General features: G+C 39.9%; 1 protein-coding gene across 1 annotated transcript in view; it reads left to right on the plus strand.

Moving 5' to 3' along the window:
- The first annotated feature begins 3,676 nt into the window (after nucleotides 1-3,676).
- LOC106574056 (calcium/calmodulin-dependent protein kinase type IV) overlaps nucleotides 3,677-20,157 on the plus strand; it is a 41,604-nt gene continuing 25,123 nt past the window's right edge. The window contains exons 1-5 of the mRNA XM_014149593.2: nucleotides 3,677-4,500; nucleotides 8,763-8,841; nucleotides 8,937-8,999; nucleotides 10,355-10,437; nucleotides 11,003-11,075. Of these exons, the coding sequence (XP_014005068.1) occupies nucleotides 4,394-4,500; nucleotides 8,763-8,841; nucleotides 8,937-8,999; nucleotides 10,355-10,437; nucleotides 11,003-11,075 (405 nt within the window). The 5' untranslated portion in view covers nucleotides 3,677-4,393. The remainder of the gene's footprint in view (nucleotides 4,501-8,762; nucleotides 8,842-8,936; nucleotides 9,000-10,354; nucleotides 10,438-11,002; nucleotides 11,076-20,157) is intronic.

Consider the following 20,157-nt stretch of genomic DNA (forward strand, 5'->3'; position numbering starts at 1 on the left):
GTATGACCTAGAGGCTCACTCCCCTCAGTGAGCTTGTCCAGGAGTGGAGTCAAGAGGGGGTTTACTTGAGATGGGAGTATCTAGAGTTGTCAATTGATTTATGCCATTGGATGAGCTAATGTTTCTGTTCTATACCGTACCAGGGAGAGATGGTTCCAGTTTGGATTAGGAGGACCAGACACTGGTCTATACAATGAAAACTGTTGACACAGCAGTTGCTGTCTGCTATGTTTTATAGATATCTTTCATACAAAACTTACCCATGTGACCCATTCTATGTATCTGTGATTCGTCATGTACGTTGAGAGGGGTGTATCTTGGCTATAATATCTTTGTACTTTTGTGTTGACACTTTTCAATGGTTCATTAGAGATAGTGCATCATTGAAAGTCAACATGCTTTTGTAAAAGCTCTTAATTATTAAAGATGTAGTTTAAGTATAACTCTGACTGCTGTGTGAAGTTTGTAACTCTCCTCATTTGGTAATGCAGAAATTAGCCACCACAGGACTTGCTTCCATTCAGCCACAAAAGCATTAGTGAGGTCGGGCAGTGATGTTCGGCATTTGGGCCTGGTTCGCAGTCGATCTCGACAAACCATTTCTGTATGGATCTCGCTTTGTGCACGGGGGTATTGTCATGCTGAAACAGGAAAGGGCCTTCCCCAAACTGTTGCCACAAAGTTGGAAGCACAGAATCGTCTAGAATGTAATTGTATGCTGTAGCATTAAGATTTCCCTTCACTGGAACTAAGGGGCCTAGCCCGAACCATGAAAAACAGCCCCATACCATTATTCCTACTCCACCAAACTTTGCAGTTGGCACTATGCAATCGGCCAGGTAGAGTTATCCTGGCATCCTCCAAAGTTTGGTGAGCTAAAAATGTTCCATCAAATCATGACTGAAATCGTGTTCCACCATACTTCAAAGATCAAGTAAATATTGCATTTTAGACCACAAAACTCCTTAGCAAGCTAGAATCAAGTGTAGGTACACTTAGAAAAAAAGGTGCTACCTGAAATTATTAAAGGTTCCTCTGCTTGGCCCTGTAGTTGTAGAAGGGCAATTCCACCATTTTTTATTAAGTTTACCAAAAACTCTTACATACTGTTGTCACGTCCTGACCAGTATAGGGGTTATTTGTTATTGTAGTTTGGTCAGGACGTGGCAGAGGGTATTTGTTTTATGTGGTTCGGGGTGGTGGTTTGTTTAGAAGGGTGTTTGATTTATTATTTCCGGGTTTTGGGTTATGTTCTATGTTTTTGTATTTCTATGTTCTTTCTAGTTTAGTATTTTCTATGTTAGGTAATTGGGTGTTGGACTCTCAGGTGTTTGTAGTTGCCTTTGATTGAGAGTCCTATATATAGGGATGTGTTTTGTTTGTTTATTGTGGGTAGTTGTATTTCGCACTGCTAGTTGTCGTAGCCTGTGAAACTGTCATCCTCTTTGTTTATTGGTTTTTCCGTGTTCACATTTATTTAATAAATAATAATGATGAACATGCAACACGCTGCGCCTTGGTCCTCTCTTCACGAAGACAGCCGTTACAACTGTATCTGTTTCGAATAAAGATTAAAATCTGAACCAATCATAAACATCTATGTTTCACAAGTTTGGACATCACAGTACAGAACATTAGAGCACAGCAGATTACAGCACAGCACAGTAGAGTTCAGTAGAGTAGAGTAGAGTTCAGTTCAGTACAATACACTACATGATTCTGTACTCTAATCTGGACCAAATATGAACCAATCATGGATGTCTATGTTTGGGCCAAATCCTGAGAACAATGAAAATTCCCCAGTACCTCTACTCTCTTCAAGGTGAAAATGTGTCTTAGAGTTTGAGATTTAGAGATGGCTGAGAGAAAGTGTTCAGAAGCAACTGTAAGGGTTTTCTATACGTATGTTTCCTGTTATAAAATCAGACTTGTCGTGAAACTGTGCATGTATAAACGAGTATTATAACTCTGCTTGGAACCCCCCCATTCACCTTTTATGGTGACAATAAGGTCCTTTATTTTTGCACTATAATTTGGAACTATTGGAATTTGTCCACGGCAGTTTCTAGAAGAAAGAGCAATGGTAAATTTGATAAACTTTTTTTCGAAGTGTTGGCAGAATTCTTTATTCTTTTGCTTCTCTTGAAAATATTTTTAATCTTGTGACTTATTATTTATTTTGCAAAGGACTGTGACAGTTTGTGAAAGAAATAACAATGTCAAATGGTTGTGGACCTGTCAGCAGAATGTTTGAATTCAACAATGTTTTGCATTGACTTTTCCCCCAACCTAAATGTGCTGGACTGCCTGCAAATTCTGAAACATTGTCTAGGCTACTGATTTTATTTTTAATTACAATACTTCCAGTAGTAGTGGCATCGCACTGGGAACACCACATAATTTCAACGTGGAGAATTGGGTAATATTTGGGAGAAATGTTTATCAATGAGATTCCAACCTATTTTCACCCCCTCAAAAAGACTGCCAAAAGTTTGTTGAATTCCCAATGTGTTTAACAATATAAAAACACAAACAAATTCCAATCGAAAACCCATGTCTGATTTTTGGTTTAGTCGTCAACTAAATGTGTTATCACTGTGCTTTCAACCATTTAAAAGCACACCAAAGTTCAAATGGGAATACGATTTTTTGTTTATTTATACAACAAATTAATGTCCTATCACTGTGCTTGATCTAATGGCAGAACCAAATCCCCTGGATTGCAGTTAGTTGAGATTACATTAAAGTACATTGTACAAGTGATCATTGCCGTTTGAGATTGTGTGCAGATTATTATAGCAGTTGTGAAGATTTCCACAGACCTGTGACTCTGAACATGCAGGCTTTCTAAGATTACATAAGATATGTATTATTGTTACAGTAACTTCAAAATGTTAGGGGTACGAAGCATGTGATGAATACAATTTGATTTGATTTGGATGTGTTACTCATTTTAAGTGTTGAATAATACTGCTACATTATTTTGTAAGATAGCCTTAATTAAGAGCCTCAATATGGCAGCATATGTTCACCTGCTTATGCTGCAAACAACCGGAAGCGACTGGGCTTTGAAGATGGGTGCTGGCGAGGGCTTATCTGGACAGCATACAAGCTGAGTGATAGAGTTCTCATGGTTGTATTGCTTGAAGTGTTCGTGTTAACTGACGTTAGGTGGCACCATTTGTAGTCACGTGCTAATCGTTCACTCGTCTAGTACGCACTATAACCACCGAGTTGATGCGGGAAGCTTTCCATGGTGCTGAACTCAGAATGGAAGCACACCGAACGGGACATGATTTTTCACAATCCCAATTGATAAATCATTTTATCTCTTTCTACTAAATATACTGAATCTAACGGTTAGGCACCGGGTTCCTCCACACATATTATCAAAAATAGATTGCCAGTAGTGTTGACAACCGTTGAAATCAGTGGCGTATTATCGGGATATTCCCCTCATTGACATTTTGGTTGGATACCCGATACAATTCCATATGTGGACCGGGGCTTTGATTGACTGTTTGACTTCCAATTGCAGCGCAGATTGTGGTTTCTGTGAATGCAACGGGTTGGAAGAAATCTGTGGAGGGCGTAAAGCATATTTCCCCTCAATGACTGTATGATGGTCCTCCTACCAACCCCCCCCCAACACCGAGTACACCAGCCTCACAGCCACTGCCACCACCTACCCACCCCAAACCAAGGATGAAAGGAGGAACACATTGTATAGCGAGATAAGTGCAGACCATTGGATGGGCGTTCATATAGAGACCAATAGTGAAGCGTGCATCAGCCGCGAGACAAAATCTATATTTATATATCAAACAACATACACATAGGCCTATTGACGGATCATGATTATTGACGCACCTTAATTAAAGTATTCTATATCGGACCGTGGAATGTTCTGTCGGCTACTCACACCGCGAGGCCCCATGGAAACTGCGACAAATGTGGATATGATGCAGTAAACTTCGAGTAAAGGATGGTTATGAATGCGCGAATTAAATAGTGTCGGTACATTGAAATAATACAACAATAATGGATGATTTTTGTTACGTGATATATTGCAGAGTGACTAAGCTTGCGTTGTAATGCAAAGCTTACATGGGTTCTGATATCGGCGCTGACAATATATTTCTGTGTGTCAACGTAAACATTTGGATTATCTTTGACTGAACATAACGGGGAGAGTTGTTAACCAAAGACTGGTTAGCGCTACATGGCTTGTCGTTATTTGGCGCGGGGGAATTCATTAAACATAATGCCTTCTCTTCTTTTTGCTAATCTGAACATTACGTTTTAATTTTAAAAAGAGGAAAAGTAGTGTGTGTGCGTCTGGGCTTTGCGCTCCTCAGGAATCCTGTGATTTGTGTGATTGGCCAACATCAACATGCCCACCTCACGCTCGGGCGCCAGCCCGGTGGAATACTGGGTGGATGGCTCGCGCAGAGATGTCTCCATGGAACAGTTCTACACCATGGGTCCTGAACTGGGAAGGTAGAGTACTGAACAGTTCCTTTATTGACACCAATGTGTAAACACCAGCAGAATCCTCACCATCAGAACTATCAACAGTGTTGTTTCTGGTCATGTTCTGTAAAACATACAGTATTATGAGTGGAATTCCATCCATTGCGATCTAGTTTGACATATTCATTTATGGCTATAGCTAAAGGGTTCATTTTGAAATACCATGTTTAAAATGTCCGTATTCATCTGTCTATCACATAGTTTAGATTTGATACTCTGAGACAGACAGAACCCACATTCATGTACAATTCATCCGTTGCATGCCGAGTTCAGGCCATGGACAGCTCCTCCTGTCAATTCATCACCCATATTCTCACCTCATAAGTGGCCGATTAACATTATTGTCAAGACACATTCAAAATGTCAACACACGATTTTCACTCTGTCAGAGATCTTCACTCTGTCAGAGGAGTAAACAGCCCAATATGTTTGCTATGGAAAAAGACAATCATGGTAAACGGCTCAAAATATGGCTTAATTATCACAGGACAACAGTGAAACGGGAGGCTTTTTATGGAATCTCCCATTCCCATGACCTCTGAACCCTCCACTCCCCTCCGTCCTTAAGTACGCTTTTACATCATGTCCAGATTGACAATGTCAACTTGTTAATATTTGTCTCTTGGAGTGAGAGTCAGTGGAGTGTTTGGAGGTCTGACTGTCAAATGGAGTGGCCATTGGAGCCCTTCTGTGCATTCATGCATTTGATGAGGTCATTTGGCATTAAGTGTAAACAACAGTATCTCACCATGTCAGAGAGACAGATGGTCTGGACTTCTGACTGAAAACACATGCACGCTGTAATTCCTGATTCACACTATAGGACAAAACCAATCCAAGCCAAGCAGAGCTGTACTGGGCTGGCCTGGTTACACAGCCACCATAGAGTTGGTGGAACCATGCTGGACAGGACAATGTGTAAAGAGAATATCCAAACCAGCACAGTTCTGATTGGCCCTGTAGAATGAGTCAGTCATAATGTTTGGAGCCTCAGCATGCAGCTCTAATGCTACCATGTCTGTTATACTACATCTCCTTTCACTTGACAGTATTAACAGTTCTCTCCTAGACCTGCAACTGCTTAAACAGATAACACTAGACTAAAATCGAATGATATGGTGATTACAAAATGTTTCTAGAATTAGCAGTAACAATTGAACACCACCAGTGCATATTGACTCAGAATCAGATGTTTACCGAATGAATCATCATCTGTGATCGGTATTTGATGATGTATCTACAGTTGGTAAATCGTTAGTCAACAATAGGCCAGTTCAGCCACAGGTACTGGCTTCATGCATGTATGTATACTGTACATGTACATAACCTACTCTCAGCTTCCCCCGGCCTCCCCATATAAGGGCATAGTCGTTAGGTGTCTACTTTTCGAGGAGAGGTGTCCTGGTTGCCAAGGAGACCCTACAGCTATTAGAGTAGAGTCGAGAGGGCTGGGGATGATGGCTGGATTGTATTAGCAGGAGCAGGACAGCTGGAGATTCAGGGACTCATTTCCTAAGCAGACCAGGGCACAGCGCTGTGCCCACATTGGGATACTTGTGAGGGGAAGTCTCAGATGTCTGCTGGCTGCTGCCAGTACACACTCATTATTACACTGTGTGGGTTTTACCATGACCTGCCTCTTAATAACCACCTAGTTCAGTTTTACACAATTGACTTCCGACTCCGATTGACCAAAATACCAGTTTTGATAACGGTATTAAATAGTGATGAATTTACATATTTAAAGTATACCTGATGATGATATACCGGTATCAAATGTATTCTTAAATCCAAATACTATTTCCATAAGGTCTCTTCACATTGATATTTAAACACACTTTTATTTAGAACAAATATCCTTCATTGGTAAGATACCAGCGACAGATGTGAAATAGTGGGACTCTTCTATATCACATGGATTACATAGATACAGCACCGAAATACAGACTCAAACATAAGCATCTGTATGTGTGAGGTCACATGGGGTGCTGCAGTTCTCCTAGGCAACCCACAACTCAGCTGCAACTGGTGTGGCTGCTGCTTTAACTAGTTGGAAATATTAACGATATACACTGAGTGTACAAAACGTTAAGGACACCTTTCCTCATATGTGACCAACCGGCTCGATTCGGTCTTATGTAGCAACATTTCAAATAGTGTTTTTTACATAGAAAAAAATGTGAGACTCAGAGCTAGAAAATAGTAAATCAGACACTACAGTTGAGGAACAATGGGAAATGAATTCCGCTTTGAAAGTTGATAAACTTGTAACCCCACTTTTGAGAAAATGGCCCTTGAATGTTTTGGTACACCTACTGGAGAGCTCTGCTTTGTCTACACCAATTCAGCATCGTTCACACCCTCTTAAACCTTAGCCCCACCCATCTCTTTAAAGATTCACATGTGAGGCCATGTACTAAACAGTGTACTAAACAAGCAAATATTTCAAGACTAAAGGCTGGTTTATACTATGTCTATCCACGTCTGTAGACAGTTGTTGCAGTGACATCATTAACATTCTATTGTCGTCCCACATCAAACTTGTTGTTGTCATTATGAAAAAGTATAAACACAAAAACGACAGGCTGTATGACATCAGTAGCCTGGTGGTCCAAAATAGCATATCTGGTGTATTTTAACACCAATAAACCCATCCGTTTAAAAATGCATTCAGTAAATGTCAATCTAGCAAACCAGGCAACTAAAAGCAACTTTCTAAACAATGTTTTGGTTAGTTTCTAGCTTGTTAGCTAGCTAGCTGATGTTATGTTAGCTGGCTAGGCAGTTCAAATAATGACTATATCATAGCTGACAAGGTCTTAACTTTGACAAATTTTTATTAATTATTACAGGAAAATAAACTTACAACATCATTTACAAGTTAATGGTGAGCTAATTACAGAAAATAGCTTATGGTTGTGAGTGTGACAAAATAAAAGCAGGGCATTCTACAAGAGAATTTTAGAACTTGAACATTGTCTCGTTGGCCTAACGTTATATCCTAATTTGACTTTGGTGCAGGTCATGTTGTTCTTCACATTGCCGTCTCTGGTAAACACACACTATATCAACTAAAATGTAATTTAATTTGTAACATGCACAGAATACAGAATGTGTAAACGGTTTAGACATGTAGCTAGCTAGCTAGCTAAACAATGAACCATAATCCCAACTCATAACGTTACTACCATGCATGAATCTGCAGGTAGCTAAAGCTAACCAACTAGGTTCAATGTTAGCTACCTAGCTAACATTAGGCTATAACTAGCAATGCAAAATGGCTTTCTAAGATACAAATAATATTATTACACAGATCATACACATAACGTTACCTAGTGAGCCAGTCAGCTAACATTAGCTAGCTAGCTAACAGTACACTTTAACTTGAAATGAAAAGACTTTCTGACAAAATTAGAAATTTATAATATCTGAACATGTAGCTAGCTAGACTCTCTTACACGTATACATGGATGAACGCTTTTCCCTCTGTCACAGATGCCATGGTTGCCCTTAGTTTGAAGATGTAATCCGGAGACAGGGGTTTTATACAACCGCCTTCTGTGTGTTCTGTTTTCAACTCCCTCCGCATATTTGCAATCAAATGCCAGAGTTTCCTTAGCTATCATTCTCTGCTTCCACTGGGCATTCCACTGACTTCAAAACTCAGTCAACTTCTTCCGTTACAAAAACACTGTTGATCGCTGTTTAATGTCTGGTTCAGTGAAAATGTTTTTATCTAAATCAGGGATTTCCTCATCGTCTGATTTATTTTCAGAGTCAGAGAGAGTCTGCATGGCACGATCGTCCTCCAGAAAGTGGAGCGCATTAGCAACACTTTTGCAGTTCTTTGTGAGTGTCACGCCCTGGCCATAGAGAGGGTTTTATTCTCTATTTTGGTTAGGCCAGGGTGTGACAAGGGTGGGCATTCTATGTAATAGCATTGGAAATGCTATTACATAGTTTGTTTACCATTGAATTAAGTAATTACATGTAACAATCTGTTGTTCTTGATTTACTCTATGTATGACTAAAAGTGCTTACAATAAAATGGTTTATACATATATGTATTTACTTATGTTGATATGAGCAAATGACATAATACTTACAAACAATGAAATAATGATTCATAAGCAGTTCATGAGCAGAGCTAAAATGCTGAATCATTGCACTATGGAGAGACAACCATATGATCATAGTTGTTGATGTTGATTGATTGTTCTTCTTCCCAGGGGGGCTACGTCAGTGGTGTTTCGCACTGAGGAGAAGCAGACACAGAAGCCCTATGCTGCAAAGGTCCTGAAGAAGACTGTGAGTCCTTCTTTCGGCCATTTTGAACAGCTGGGTTAGACTATGTATAATATCATATTAATGCACTCGTCTCATTCTCATTCAATCCATTTCAGATTGACAAGAAAATAGTGCGGACTGAAATTGGAGTTCTGCTGCGACTTTCCCACCCAAATATTGTAAGAGTTTACATTTTTTTATAAAACGTTATTTTTTAATACATTTTTTTATATGTGAGACACCACTTAAAAAAAAAAAGTAAAACCCTTTTCTAAGCCTAACCATGATTGACATGAACAAAAGTGGTGACTTGTTGTTGGACACTAGTAACTAGAATGTTTTGATATACACTGCTGAGTATGCAGACCATAGACGAACTGGGAATTTTCAGCTTCCAGGAATTGTGTACAGATCCGTGCTACATGGGCCGTGCATTATCATGCTGAAATATGAGGTGATGACGGTGGATGAATGGCACGACAATGGGCCTCAGGATCTTTTCATGGTATCTCTGTGCATTCAAATTGCCATCGATAAAATGCAATTGTGTTTGTTGTCCGTAGCTTATGCGTGACCATGCCATAACCCCACCCCCACCATGGAGCACTCTGTTCACAACGTTGACAACAGCAAACCACTCACCCCACATGATGCTATACATGCTGTCTGCCATCTGCCAGCTATAGTTGAAACCGGGATTAATCTGTGAAGAGCACACTTCTCCAGTGTGCCAGTGGCTTTAAAGGTGAGCATTTGCCCACTGAAGTCAATTACAACGTCGAACTGCAGTCAGGTCAAGACCCTGGTGAGGACGAAAAGCACGCAGATGAGCTTCCCTAAGACGGTTTGTGGAGAAATTCTTCAGTTGTGCAAACCCACAGTTTCATCAGCTGTTCGGGTGGCTGGTCTCAGACCATCCCACAGGCGATGAAGCCAGATGTGAAGGTCCTGGGCTGGCGTGGTTACACGTGGTCTGCGGTTATGAGCATGGTTGGACGTACTGCCAAATGATCTAAATCGACATTGGAGGCGGCTTATGGTAGAGAAGTTTAACATGAAATTCTCTGGCAACAGCTCAGGTCGACATTCCTGCAATCAGCATACTAATTGCACGCTCCCTCAAAACTTGAGACATGTGTGGCATTGTGTTGTGTGACAAAACTACACATTTCAGAGTGGCCATTTACTGTCCCCAGCCCAAGATGCACCTGTGTAATGATCATGCTGTTTAATCAGCTTCTTAATATGCCACACCTGTCAAGTGGATGGATTTGATAGAAACAAGCTTTTTGTGAGTATGGAACATTTCTGGGATTTTTTTATTTCAGCTCAAACATCGGACCAACACTTTATATGTTGCGTTTATATTTTTGTTAATTGTATATTGTTTTATTAACTATTCATAAGAGCATGATTGAAATTAACATTAATGGTGACTTCTTCTTTCTGGTAGCATTAATATTGTTTATATGTTGTCTTGTGTTTTTCCAACATTTAGTGTTTTTCTTCCTCACCTTCCTCTCATCTTCCTCAGATCCGCCTGAAGGAGATTTTTGAGACCGAGACAGACATCGCCCTCATCTTGGAGCTGGTGACTGGAGGGGAACTCTTTGACAGGTGATTACGCCCAAAATATACCACCCCTATGACCCTGTCTAATCCTCAAATCCTTGCTGAAATTGGTTTGAATTCGGCGGGGCCAGAGGTGGAACCAGTGCCCTCATGCGATCCCCCCGTTCCATTTCCCTGCTTTGTCATTAGCAGACATGTATGACACTGGCTTTATTAAGGTGCAGAGTATAAAAGGATTAGAAAATGAAATTTGTAATGGCCCTCACCAGCACTGTTACCAAGGAAACGATTAGAAGACTGGTTGGAGCACAGGCCCCACCCAATCTGTCGAACTCATTATGAATATTACACAATATAGACCCTTTCTCTACTGTTCATTTTTATTTTGATATAATAGCACTGTAAACAAATGAAAAAACTATTTAATCTCTTTATCCTCCTATCACTTTATAGGTTTAGCAAAGTTTGACAGTAACAACTGCCTACAATTCTCTCTTCATGTTTTCTGACTTTCACAGAGTTAAGAATTTAATAATCTCTCAAAATGGGGCATTTGAACTCCATGTAACATTTTGACTCCCTGTCCGTTTGTCTCTTTCTGCTCTTTCAGGATTGTGGAGAGAGGGTATTACAGCGAGAGAGATGCTGCCCACGTCATCAAGCAGATTCTGGAGGCAGTGGCGGTAAGAGATGTGATTGAATGGCCACTGATGAGCTGTTGAGTAGGACTGTGCCTTATGAAATCAAATGCCTTGGAATTTAGAATGACTTCTTAGATGCACATCACGCCTCTATGCAGAGAAGAGAGAGTTGCTGCTGCGTGTCTTATCTTTCAGCATGATTGCATCATTTGGCTTCAATAGAAGACAGGTCAACATGGAGCTGAGGGAGACTTTTCAGTGATGACGTTTTGACAAAGCTTGTTCAGTCGAGACAGGTCTCTTATCCCAAGGAAAATTAGAGGAAAATACACATACTTTAAGGCTTAAAGTTACATTTGTTTCAGGTTTGCTCTTGTCCATGGGCTACTGTGTCCAGTCACTGCACTGAATAATGAGACTTAACGGTACATTTACTTTGAGTCATAATCACATTTCATCTTAAAGGTCAATATGTTCAGATTGTTATTTTCGGTGTGGGCCAGTATGTGCAACTGCAATCGCTGCACTTAACTTGCAGCCAGCATTGAGTGGTGTTTCAGGCAGAATGATACCTGAACACCCAAAAATAGAAGATGATCATTTAGCCAGTGGAAAATGCCACTAAACAAATGTTTTGCTGTTTAGGACTTGGCAATGGCATCAATGAATATCAAGCAGAGGAATGGTGTTAGAGCCTGTATTGTAATCCCATTATACATGCAGCTACAGTAAGGGCTTGGCTGCACACACACACCCACTCACACACTATGTTTCTCTGGGTGGCAGATATGGGTCAGATGTGTCATCAGTCTCAGTTTCAGGAATGGCAGATAGGTGTGTGTGTGTGTGTGTGAGAGAGTACGTGTGTTTGAGTGACTCTACGCACGCATGTGTATCCGTGCGCATGTGTGTTTAGTGTGCCGCAAGTGTGAAATAATCCTCTGAGAGAGCCATCAACCCCCCCCCCACACTCTTAATCTTCTGACTAAGAGAGGCAGCAGGGATGTGGGCTGCCTGTTATGTAACAGTGAGTATGTGCCTGTCTGACAAGCAGGCCGCTGCCGTCCGGCCCATTAGAACACTGCTTTTGGTTTCTAAAGCATTCTTAACACTGGTGGCTGTGTGGTGGGAAACATTTAATCCACGTTTGCTTGTTCCGTGCGCTTTTAATCTGGAGTAAGGGATCATCATTTGTTTATGATTGTGCTCGTGTGTGTATGTGTGTGTGTGTGTGTGTGTATGTGCGTGCATTGAGGCGTGTGTGTGTGTGTGTATGTGTGTGTGTGTGTGTGTATGTGTGTGTGCGTGCATTGAGGCGTGTGTGTGAGAGTGACAGAGAGAAGGGGCAATGCAGAGTTCAAGTTTTTTTGTTTTGTTTACGTGTGGGTGGACAAGCAAAACCACTCATACAGTCTTTCAGTTATTTTCCCCTCCCAGCTTCATCTCATTGTTAACCACTTCAGAGCTACTTTTACCGTCACGTTGAGTGTATATGCACTGCATGTTCCCTATACACAGGTAACTACCAAAATATAGGAAACACTTGAGTAAATGAGGCATACAAAGCATATTGAAAGCCGGTGCTTCCACACAGGTGTGGTTCCTGAGTTAATTAAACAATTAACATCCCATCGTGCTTAGGGTCATGTATAAAAATGGCCAGTTATTTATGATTATTTTGGCTAGAAGAAGAGATCTCAGTGAATTTGAAAGAGGGTTCTCAAAGGAGTATAGGGGCTTTAAAGGGTGTCTGTCTGTGTGTCTCAGTTACCAGAACTCAACCCAATTGAACATTTATAGGAGATTCTGGAGCGCCGCCTGAGACAGCGTTTTCCACCACCATCAACAAAACACCAAATTATGGAATTTCCACTTGGCATTTTGCCTCTGTGCGTAGGCCATTCCATAGGGATATACAGTGCATTCGGAAAGTATTCAGACCCCTTCACTTTTTCCACATTATGTTACGTTACAGCCTTTAATCCTAAAATGGATTAAATTGTTTTTTTCTCCTCTCATTAATCTACACACAATACCCCATAATGACAAAGCAAGATTGTCTTGGCTGTGTGTGTAACCGATGTGAAATGGCTAGTTAGTTAGCGGTGGTGCGCGCTAATAGCGTTTCAATCGGTGACGTCACTCGCTCTGAGACTTGAAGTAGGGTTGCCCCTTGCGTTGGCTTTTGTGGCGCGATGGGTAACGATGCTTCGTGGGGTGTCAGTTGTTGATGTGTGCAAGGGTCCCTGGTTCGAGCCCAGGTTGGGGCGAGGAGAGGGACGGAACCTACACTGTTACATTGGTGCCGTGACCCGGATCGTTGGTTGCTGCGGAAAAGGAGGAGGTCAAAGGGGGGGTGAGTGTAACCGATGTGAAATGGCTAGTTAGTTAGCGGTGGTGCGCGCTAATAGCGTTTCAATCGGTGACGTCACTCGCTCTGAGACTTGAAGTAGGGTTGCCCCTTGCGTTGCAAGGGCCGCGGCTTTTGTGGCGCGATGGGTAACGATGCTTCGTGGGGTGTCAGTTGTTGATGTGTGCAAGGGTCCCTGGTTCGAGCCCAGGTTGGGGCGAAGAGAGGGACGGAACCTACACTGTTACATGTGCTTAGGGTCGTTGTCCTGTTGGAAGGTGAACCTTCGCCCCAGTCTGAGGTCCTGAGCGCTCTGGAGCAGGTTTTTGCTCTGTAGGGATATACAGCAGAACCAGTAAATTGTAACTTGTGACTCATATTCACCTGTGCAGGAGCATTCTTAATGACAGCAAGCCGATATACAGTGAGGGAAAAAAGTATTTGATCCCCTGCTGATTTTGTACGTTTACCCACTGACAAAGAAATGATCAGTCTATAATTTTAATGGTAGGTTTATTTTAACAGTGAGAGACAGAATAACAACAAAAAAATCCAGAAAAACGCATGTCAAAAATGTTATAAAATGATTTGCATTTTAATGAGGGAAATAAGTATTTGACCCCTCTGCAAAACATGACTTAGTACTTAGTGGCAAAACCCGTGTTGGCAATCACAGAGGTCAGACGTTTCTTGTAGTTGGCCACCAGGTTTGCACACATCTCAGGAGGGATTTTGTCCCACTCCTCTTTGCAGATCTTCTCCAAGACATTAAGGTTTCGAGGCTGACGTTTGGCAACTCGAACCTTCAGCTCCCTCCACAGATTTTCTATGGGATTAAGGTCCGGAGACTGGCTAGGCCACTCCAGGACCTTAATGTGCTTCTTCTTGAGCCACTCCTTTGTTGCCTTTGCCGTGTGTTTTGGGTCATTGTCATGCTGGAATATCCATCCACGACCCATTTTCAATGCCCTGGCTGAGGGAAGGAGGTTCTCACCCAAGATTTGACGGGACATGGCCCCGTCCATCGTCCCTTTGATGCGGTGAAGTTGTCCTGTCCCCTTAGCAGAAAAACACCCCCAAATCATAATGTTTCCACCTCCATGTTTGACGGTGGGGATGGTGTTCTTGGGGTCATGTTGAGTTGAGTTGATGCCAAAGAGCTCCATTTTGGTCTCATCTGACCACAACACTTTCACCCAGTTGTCCTCTGAAGTATTCAGATGTTCAATGGCAAACTTCAGACGGGCATGTATATGTGCTTTCTTGAGCAGGAGGACCTTGCGGGCGCTGCAGGATTTCAGTCCTTCACCGCGTAGTGTGTTACCAATTGTTTTCTTGGTGACTATGGTCCCAGCTGCCTTGAGATCATCCTCCCGTGTAGTTCTGGGCTGATTCCTCACCGTTCTCATGATCATTGCAACTCCACGAGGTGAGATCTTGCATGGAGCCCCAGGCCGAGGGAGATTGACAGTTCTTTTGTGTGTCTTCCATTTGCGAATAATCGCACCAACTGTTGTCACCTTCTCACCAAGCTGCTTGGCGATGGTCTTGTAGCCCATTCCAGCCTTGTGTAGGTCTACAATCTTGTCCCTGACATCCTTGGAGAGCTCTTTGGTCTTGGCCATGGTGGAGAGGTTGGAATCTAATTGATTGATTGCTTCTGTGGACAGGTGTCTTTTATACAGGTAACAAACGGAGATTAGGAGCACTCCCTTTAAGAGTGTGCTCCTAATCTCAGCTCGTTACCTGTATAAAAGACACCTGGGAGCCAGAAATCTTTCTGATTGAGAGGGGGTCAAATACTTATTTCCCTCATTAAAATGCAAATAATTTTGTAACATTTTTTACATGTTTTTTTTCTGGATTTTTTTGTTGTTATTCTGTCTCTCACTGTTAAAATAAACCTACCATTAAAATTATAGACTGATAATTTCTTTGTCAGTGGGGAAACGTACAAAATCAGCAGGGGATCAAATACTTTTTTCCCTCACTGTAGATGTCTAGCACTGACATAATTTTACAATATCACCTATAAATCAATTATGATTTCATACTTTTCTGTAGATGAAATAGGCCTATTTAATCAAGCCTCCATGAGTCCATGACATTTTCCCTTAAATCTAAAAGAAATGTGCCAAGAAATCTTTCAACATGATTCATGCTTTAGTTTGTGTGTAACGAATTACCATAGAGATCAAGGTGTTCTGTACTGTATCTAGCAGGCTGGTCCTGATTCTCACAGTTTTTTTTTTGTCATCTCGTTAAAAAACAACATCTGTCCAGAGCCCAGGCACACAAACTTAATTAACACAGCTCGACACCGCTATGAGTCATGGGTGTACTTTGGACTCTCCCCATCCAGCCAAGCTAGCATTCTGCGGCGTAGAGCCAGCGCTAATGGTGGCTGATTCTCTGATTTACGACCTTTCCCCCAGGCAGACAGAGCCAGAGCATCTCAGGAGAGATGGGTTCAAAAGGTTCTGAGCAGGGACCCATCAATAGACTGTCTGGCAGGGGAGTGAATAAAGTTTTCCATTAGAACAAATAGCAGTCAGGCCAGGCACTTAGCGCCAATGCTAACTAACTAATGGCAGACCAAGGGCGTAACCACAGGCTTTCTCGGAGACGTCGCTGGCTAATTTCCCAGAATGAGTCCCGGCGTTAGCAGCCGGGAAGGGAAGTGCGCGGTAATGACAAGTGAGCGTGGCGCTGCGTGGGTGTTGTAAGCCGCCCCAGTAGGCCTCAGTGGGTAGTCACCGTGGAAACTGGGCAAATATTTTGACTAGGTCATTAGAAGTCTCCTCATAGGGCCTCTCTGGGTGGCTGACGATGCCCACTGTATCGATGTACCTATACTAGAGAGGTCCTGACCTTAGCACAATCATGATGATGACTGTCCAAATGACAGACCTTATGAAGACCCAGTGGTGGAAAAAGTACTCAATTGTCATACTTGAGTAAAAGTAAAGATACCTTAATAGAAAATGACTCAATTAAAAGTGAAAGTCACCCAGTAAAATACTACTTGAGTTAAAGTGTAAAAGTATTTGGTTTAAAATGTACTTAAGTATCAAAAGTGAAAGTAAAGCTATGAATTGTTTCAAATTCCTTATATAAAGGAAACCAGATGGTAACATTTTCTAGTTTTTTACATTTATTTACAGATAGCCAGGGGCACACTCCAACACTCAGACATCATTTACAGATAGCCAGGGGCACACTCCAACACTCAGACATCATTTACAGATAGACAGGGGCACACTCCAACACTCAGACATCATTTACAGATAGCCAGGGGCACACTCCAACACTCAGACATCATTTACAGATAGCCAGGGGCACACTCCAACACTCAGACATCATTTACAGATAGCCAGGGGCACACTCCAACACTCAGACATCATTTACAGATAGCCAGGGGCACACTCCAACACTCAGACATCATTTACAGATAGCCAGGGGCACACTCCAACACTCAGACATCATTTACAGATAGACAGGGGCACACTCCAACACTCAGACATCATTTACAAACAAAGTATTTGTATACAGACTTGGGCTGTCTACGACTAAAATAAATCTTGGTCGACCGAGAGCCATCTTGTTCTTTCGACCAATCAATTGGTTGAAATGTTTAAACGTATTTTTCCATATATAGACAGACACACCCTATTTGTTTGAATAAAACCAACTACATACTGTATGCACTGAGCCTGTCTGATGCTTTAAGCACACTGCTTGATTAAATAATTAAGACACACAAATGACTCAAGAAAGAGCCCGATGGTCACACTGGCGCAAGCGTTGCGTGAGTATTAGGTGTGAGTATTAGGTGTTAGATTACAATATTATAATTTTGTCGGACTATTTGGAACAGTGTAAACAACACTAAATGAATAAGTGTACCAGAGAGTCTGTTTTAACTAAAGAAATCTAAATCTAAATCACACTAAAAACAGTTTCATGCATTTGTGAATTGCGGTTTATTTATTGTTAAGCTAATTATTCACAGCTCCCTTGGTTATTTCATTTTAAATGAAAATGGTTGGTTGCAGTTCAAAGCATGAATGTATTGTATGATGTGTGATGGCATGAATGAATAAATGATTGATTGACTGATACAGTAGCCTATACAGTATATTGAAATATAGGCCTCAGTAAGATATGGTTTTAAGACTAAGCAGGATGGGCTCTTAGACCTACAGATCAATGGTGGTTATATAAGGCTGCTATACTAACCCTACTAATGATAATGACATTACTTATTATTATAATGGTGGTTATATAAGGCTGCTATACTAACCCTACTAATGATAATGACATTACTTATTATTATAATGGTGGTTAAATAAGGCTGCTATACTAACCCTACTAATGATAATGACATTACGTATTATTATAATGGTGGTTATATAAGGCTGCTATACTAACCCTACTAATGATAATGACATTACTTATTATTATAATGGTGGTTATATAAGGCTGCTATACTAACCCTACTAATGATAATGACATTACTTATTATTATAATGGTGGTTATATAAGGCTGCTATACTAACCCTACTAATGATAATGACATGACTTATTATTATAATGGTGGTTATATAAGGATGCTATACTAACCCTACTAATGATAATGACATTACTTATTATTATAATGGTGGTTATATAAGGCTGCTATACTAACCCTACTAATGATAATGACATTACTTATTGTTATAATGATGGTTATATAAGGCTGCTATACTAACCCTACTAATGATAATGACATTACTTATTATTATAATGGTGGTTATATAAGGCTGCTATACTAACCCTACTAATGATAATGACATTACTTATTATTATAATGGTGGTTATATAAGGCTGCTATACTAACCCTACTAATGATAATGACATTACTTATTATTATAATGGTGGTTAAATAAGGCTGCTATACTAACCCTACTTATGATAATGACATTACTTATTATTATAATGGTGGTTATATAAGGCTGCTATACTAACCCTACTAATGATAATGACATTACTTATTATTATAATGGTGGTTATATAAGGCTGCTATACTAACCCTACTAATGATAATGACATTACATATTATTATAATGGTGGTTATATAAGGCTGCTATACTAACCCTACTAATGATAATGACATTACTTATTATTATAATGGTGGTTAAATAAGGCTGCTATACTAACCCTACTTATGATAATGACATTACTTATTATTATAATGGTGGTTATATAAGGCTGCTATACTAACCCTACTAATGATAATGACATTACTTATTATTATAATGGTGGTTATATAAGGCTGCTATACTAACCCTACTAATGATAATGACATTACTTATTATTATAATGGTGGTTATATAAGGCTGCTATACTAACCCTACTAATGATAATGACATTACTTATTATTATAATGGTGGATATATAAGGCTGCTATACTAAACCTACTAATGATAATGACATTACTTATTATTATAATGGTGGTTATATAAGGCTGTTATACTAACCCTACTAATGATAATGACATTACTTATTATTATAATGGTGGTTATATAAGGCTGCTATACTAACCCTACTAATGATAATGACATTACATATTATTATAATGGTGGTTATATAAGGCTGCTATACTAACCCTACTAATGATAATGACATTACTTATTATTATAATGGTGGTTAAATAAGGCTGCTATACTAACCCTACTAATGATAATGACATTACATATTGTTATAATGATGGTTATATTAGGCTGCTATACTAACCCTACTAATGATAATGACATTACATATTGTTATAATGATGGTTATATTAGGCTGCTATACTAACCCTACTAATGATAATGACATTACTTATTATTATAATGGTGGTTAAATAAGGCTGCTATACTAACCCTACTAATGATAATGACATTACATATTGTTATAATGATGGTTATATTAGGCTGCTATACTAACCCTACTAATGATAATGACATTACATATTGTTATAATGATGGTTATATTAGGCTGCTATACTAACCCTACTAATGATAATGACATTACTTATTATTATAATGGTGGTTATATAAGGCTGCTATACTAACCCTACTAATGATAATGACATGACTTATTATTATAATGGTGGTTATATAAGGCTGCTATACTAACCCTACTAATGATAATGACATTACTTATTATTATAATGGTGGTTATATAAGGCTGCTATACTAACCCTACTAATGATAATGACATTACTTATTATTATAATGGTGGTTATATAAGGCTGCTATACTAACCCTACTAATGATAATGACATTACTTATTATTATAATGGTGGTTATATAAGGCTGCTATACTAACCCTACTAATGATAATGACATTACATATTGTTATAATGATGGTTATATTAGGCTGCTATACTAACCCTACTAATGATAATGACATTACATATTGTTATAATGATGGTTATATAAGGCTGCTATACTAACCCTACTAATGATAATGACATTACATATTGTTATAATGATGGTTATATTAGGCTGCTATACTAACCCTACTAATGATAATGACATTACTTATTATTATAATGGTGGTTATATAAGGCTGCTATACTAACCCTACTAATGATAATGACATTACTTATTATTATAATGGTGGTTAAATAAGGCTGCTATACTAACCCTACTAATGATAATGACATTACATATTGTTATAATGATGGTTATATAAGGCTGCTATACTAACCCTACTAATGATAATGACATTACTTATTGTTATAATGGT

The sequence above is a fragment of the Salmo salar genome, chromosome ssa16 (genome assembly GCF_905237065.1).
Source record: "Salmo salar chromosome ssa16, Ssal_v3.1, whole genome shotgun sequence".
Taxonomy (NCBI): domain Eukaryota; kingdom Metazoa; phylum Chordata; class Actinopteri; order Salmoniformes; family Salmonidae; genus Salmo; species Salmo salar.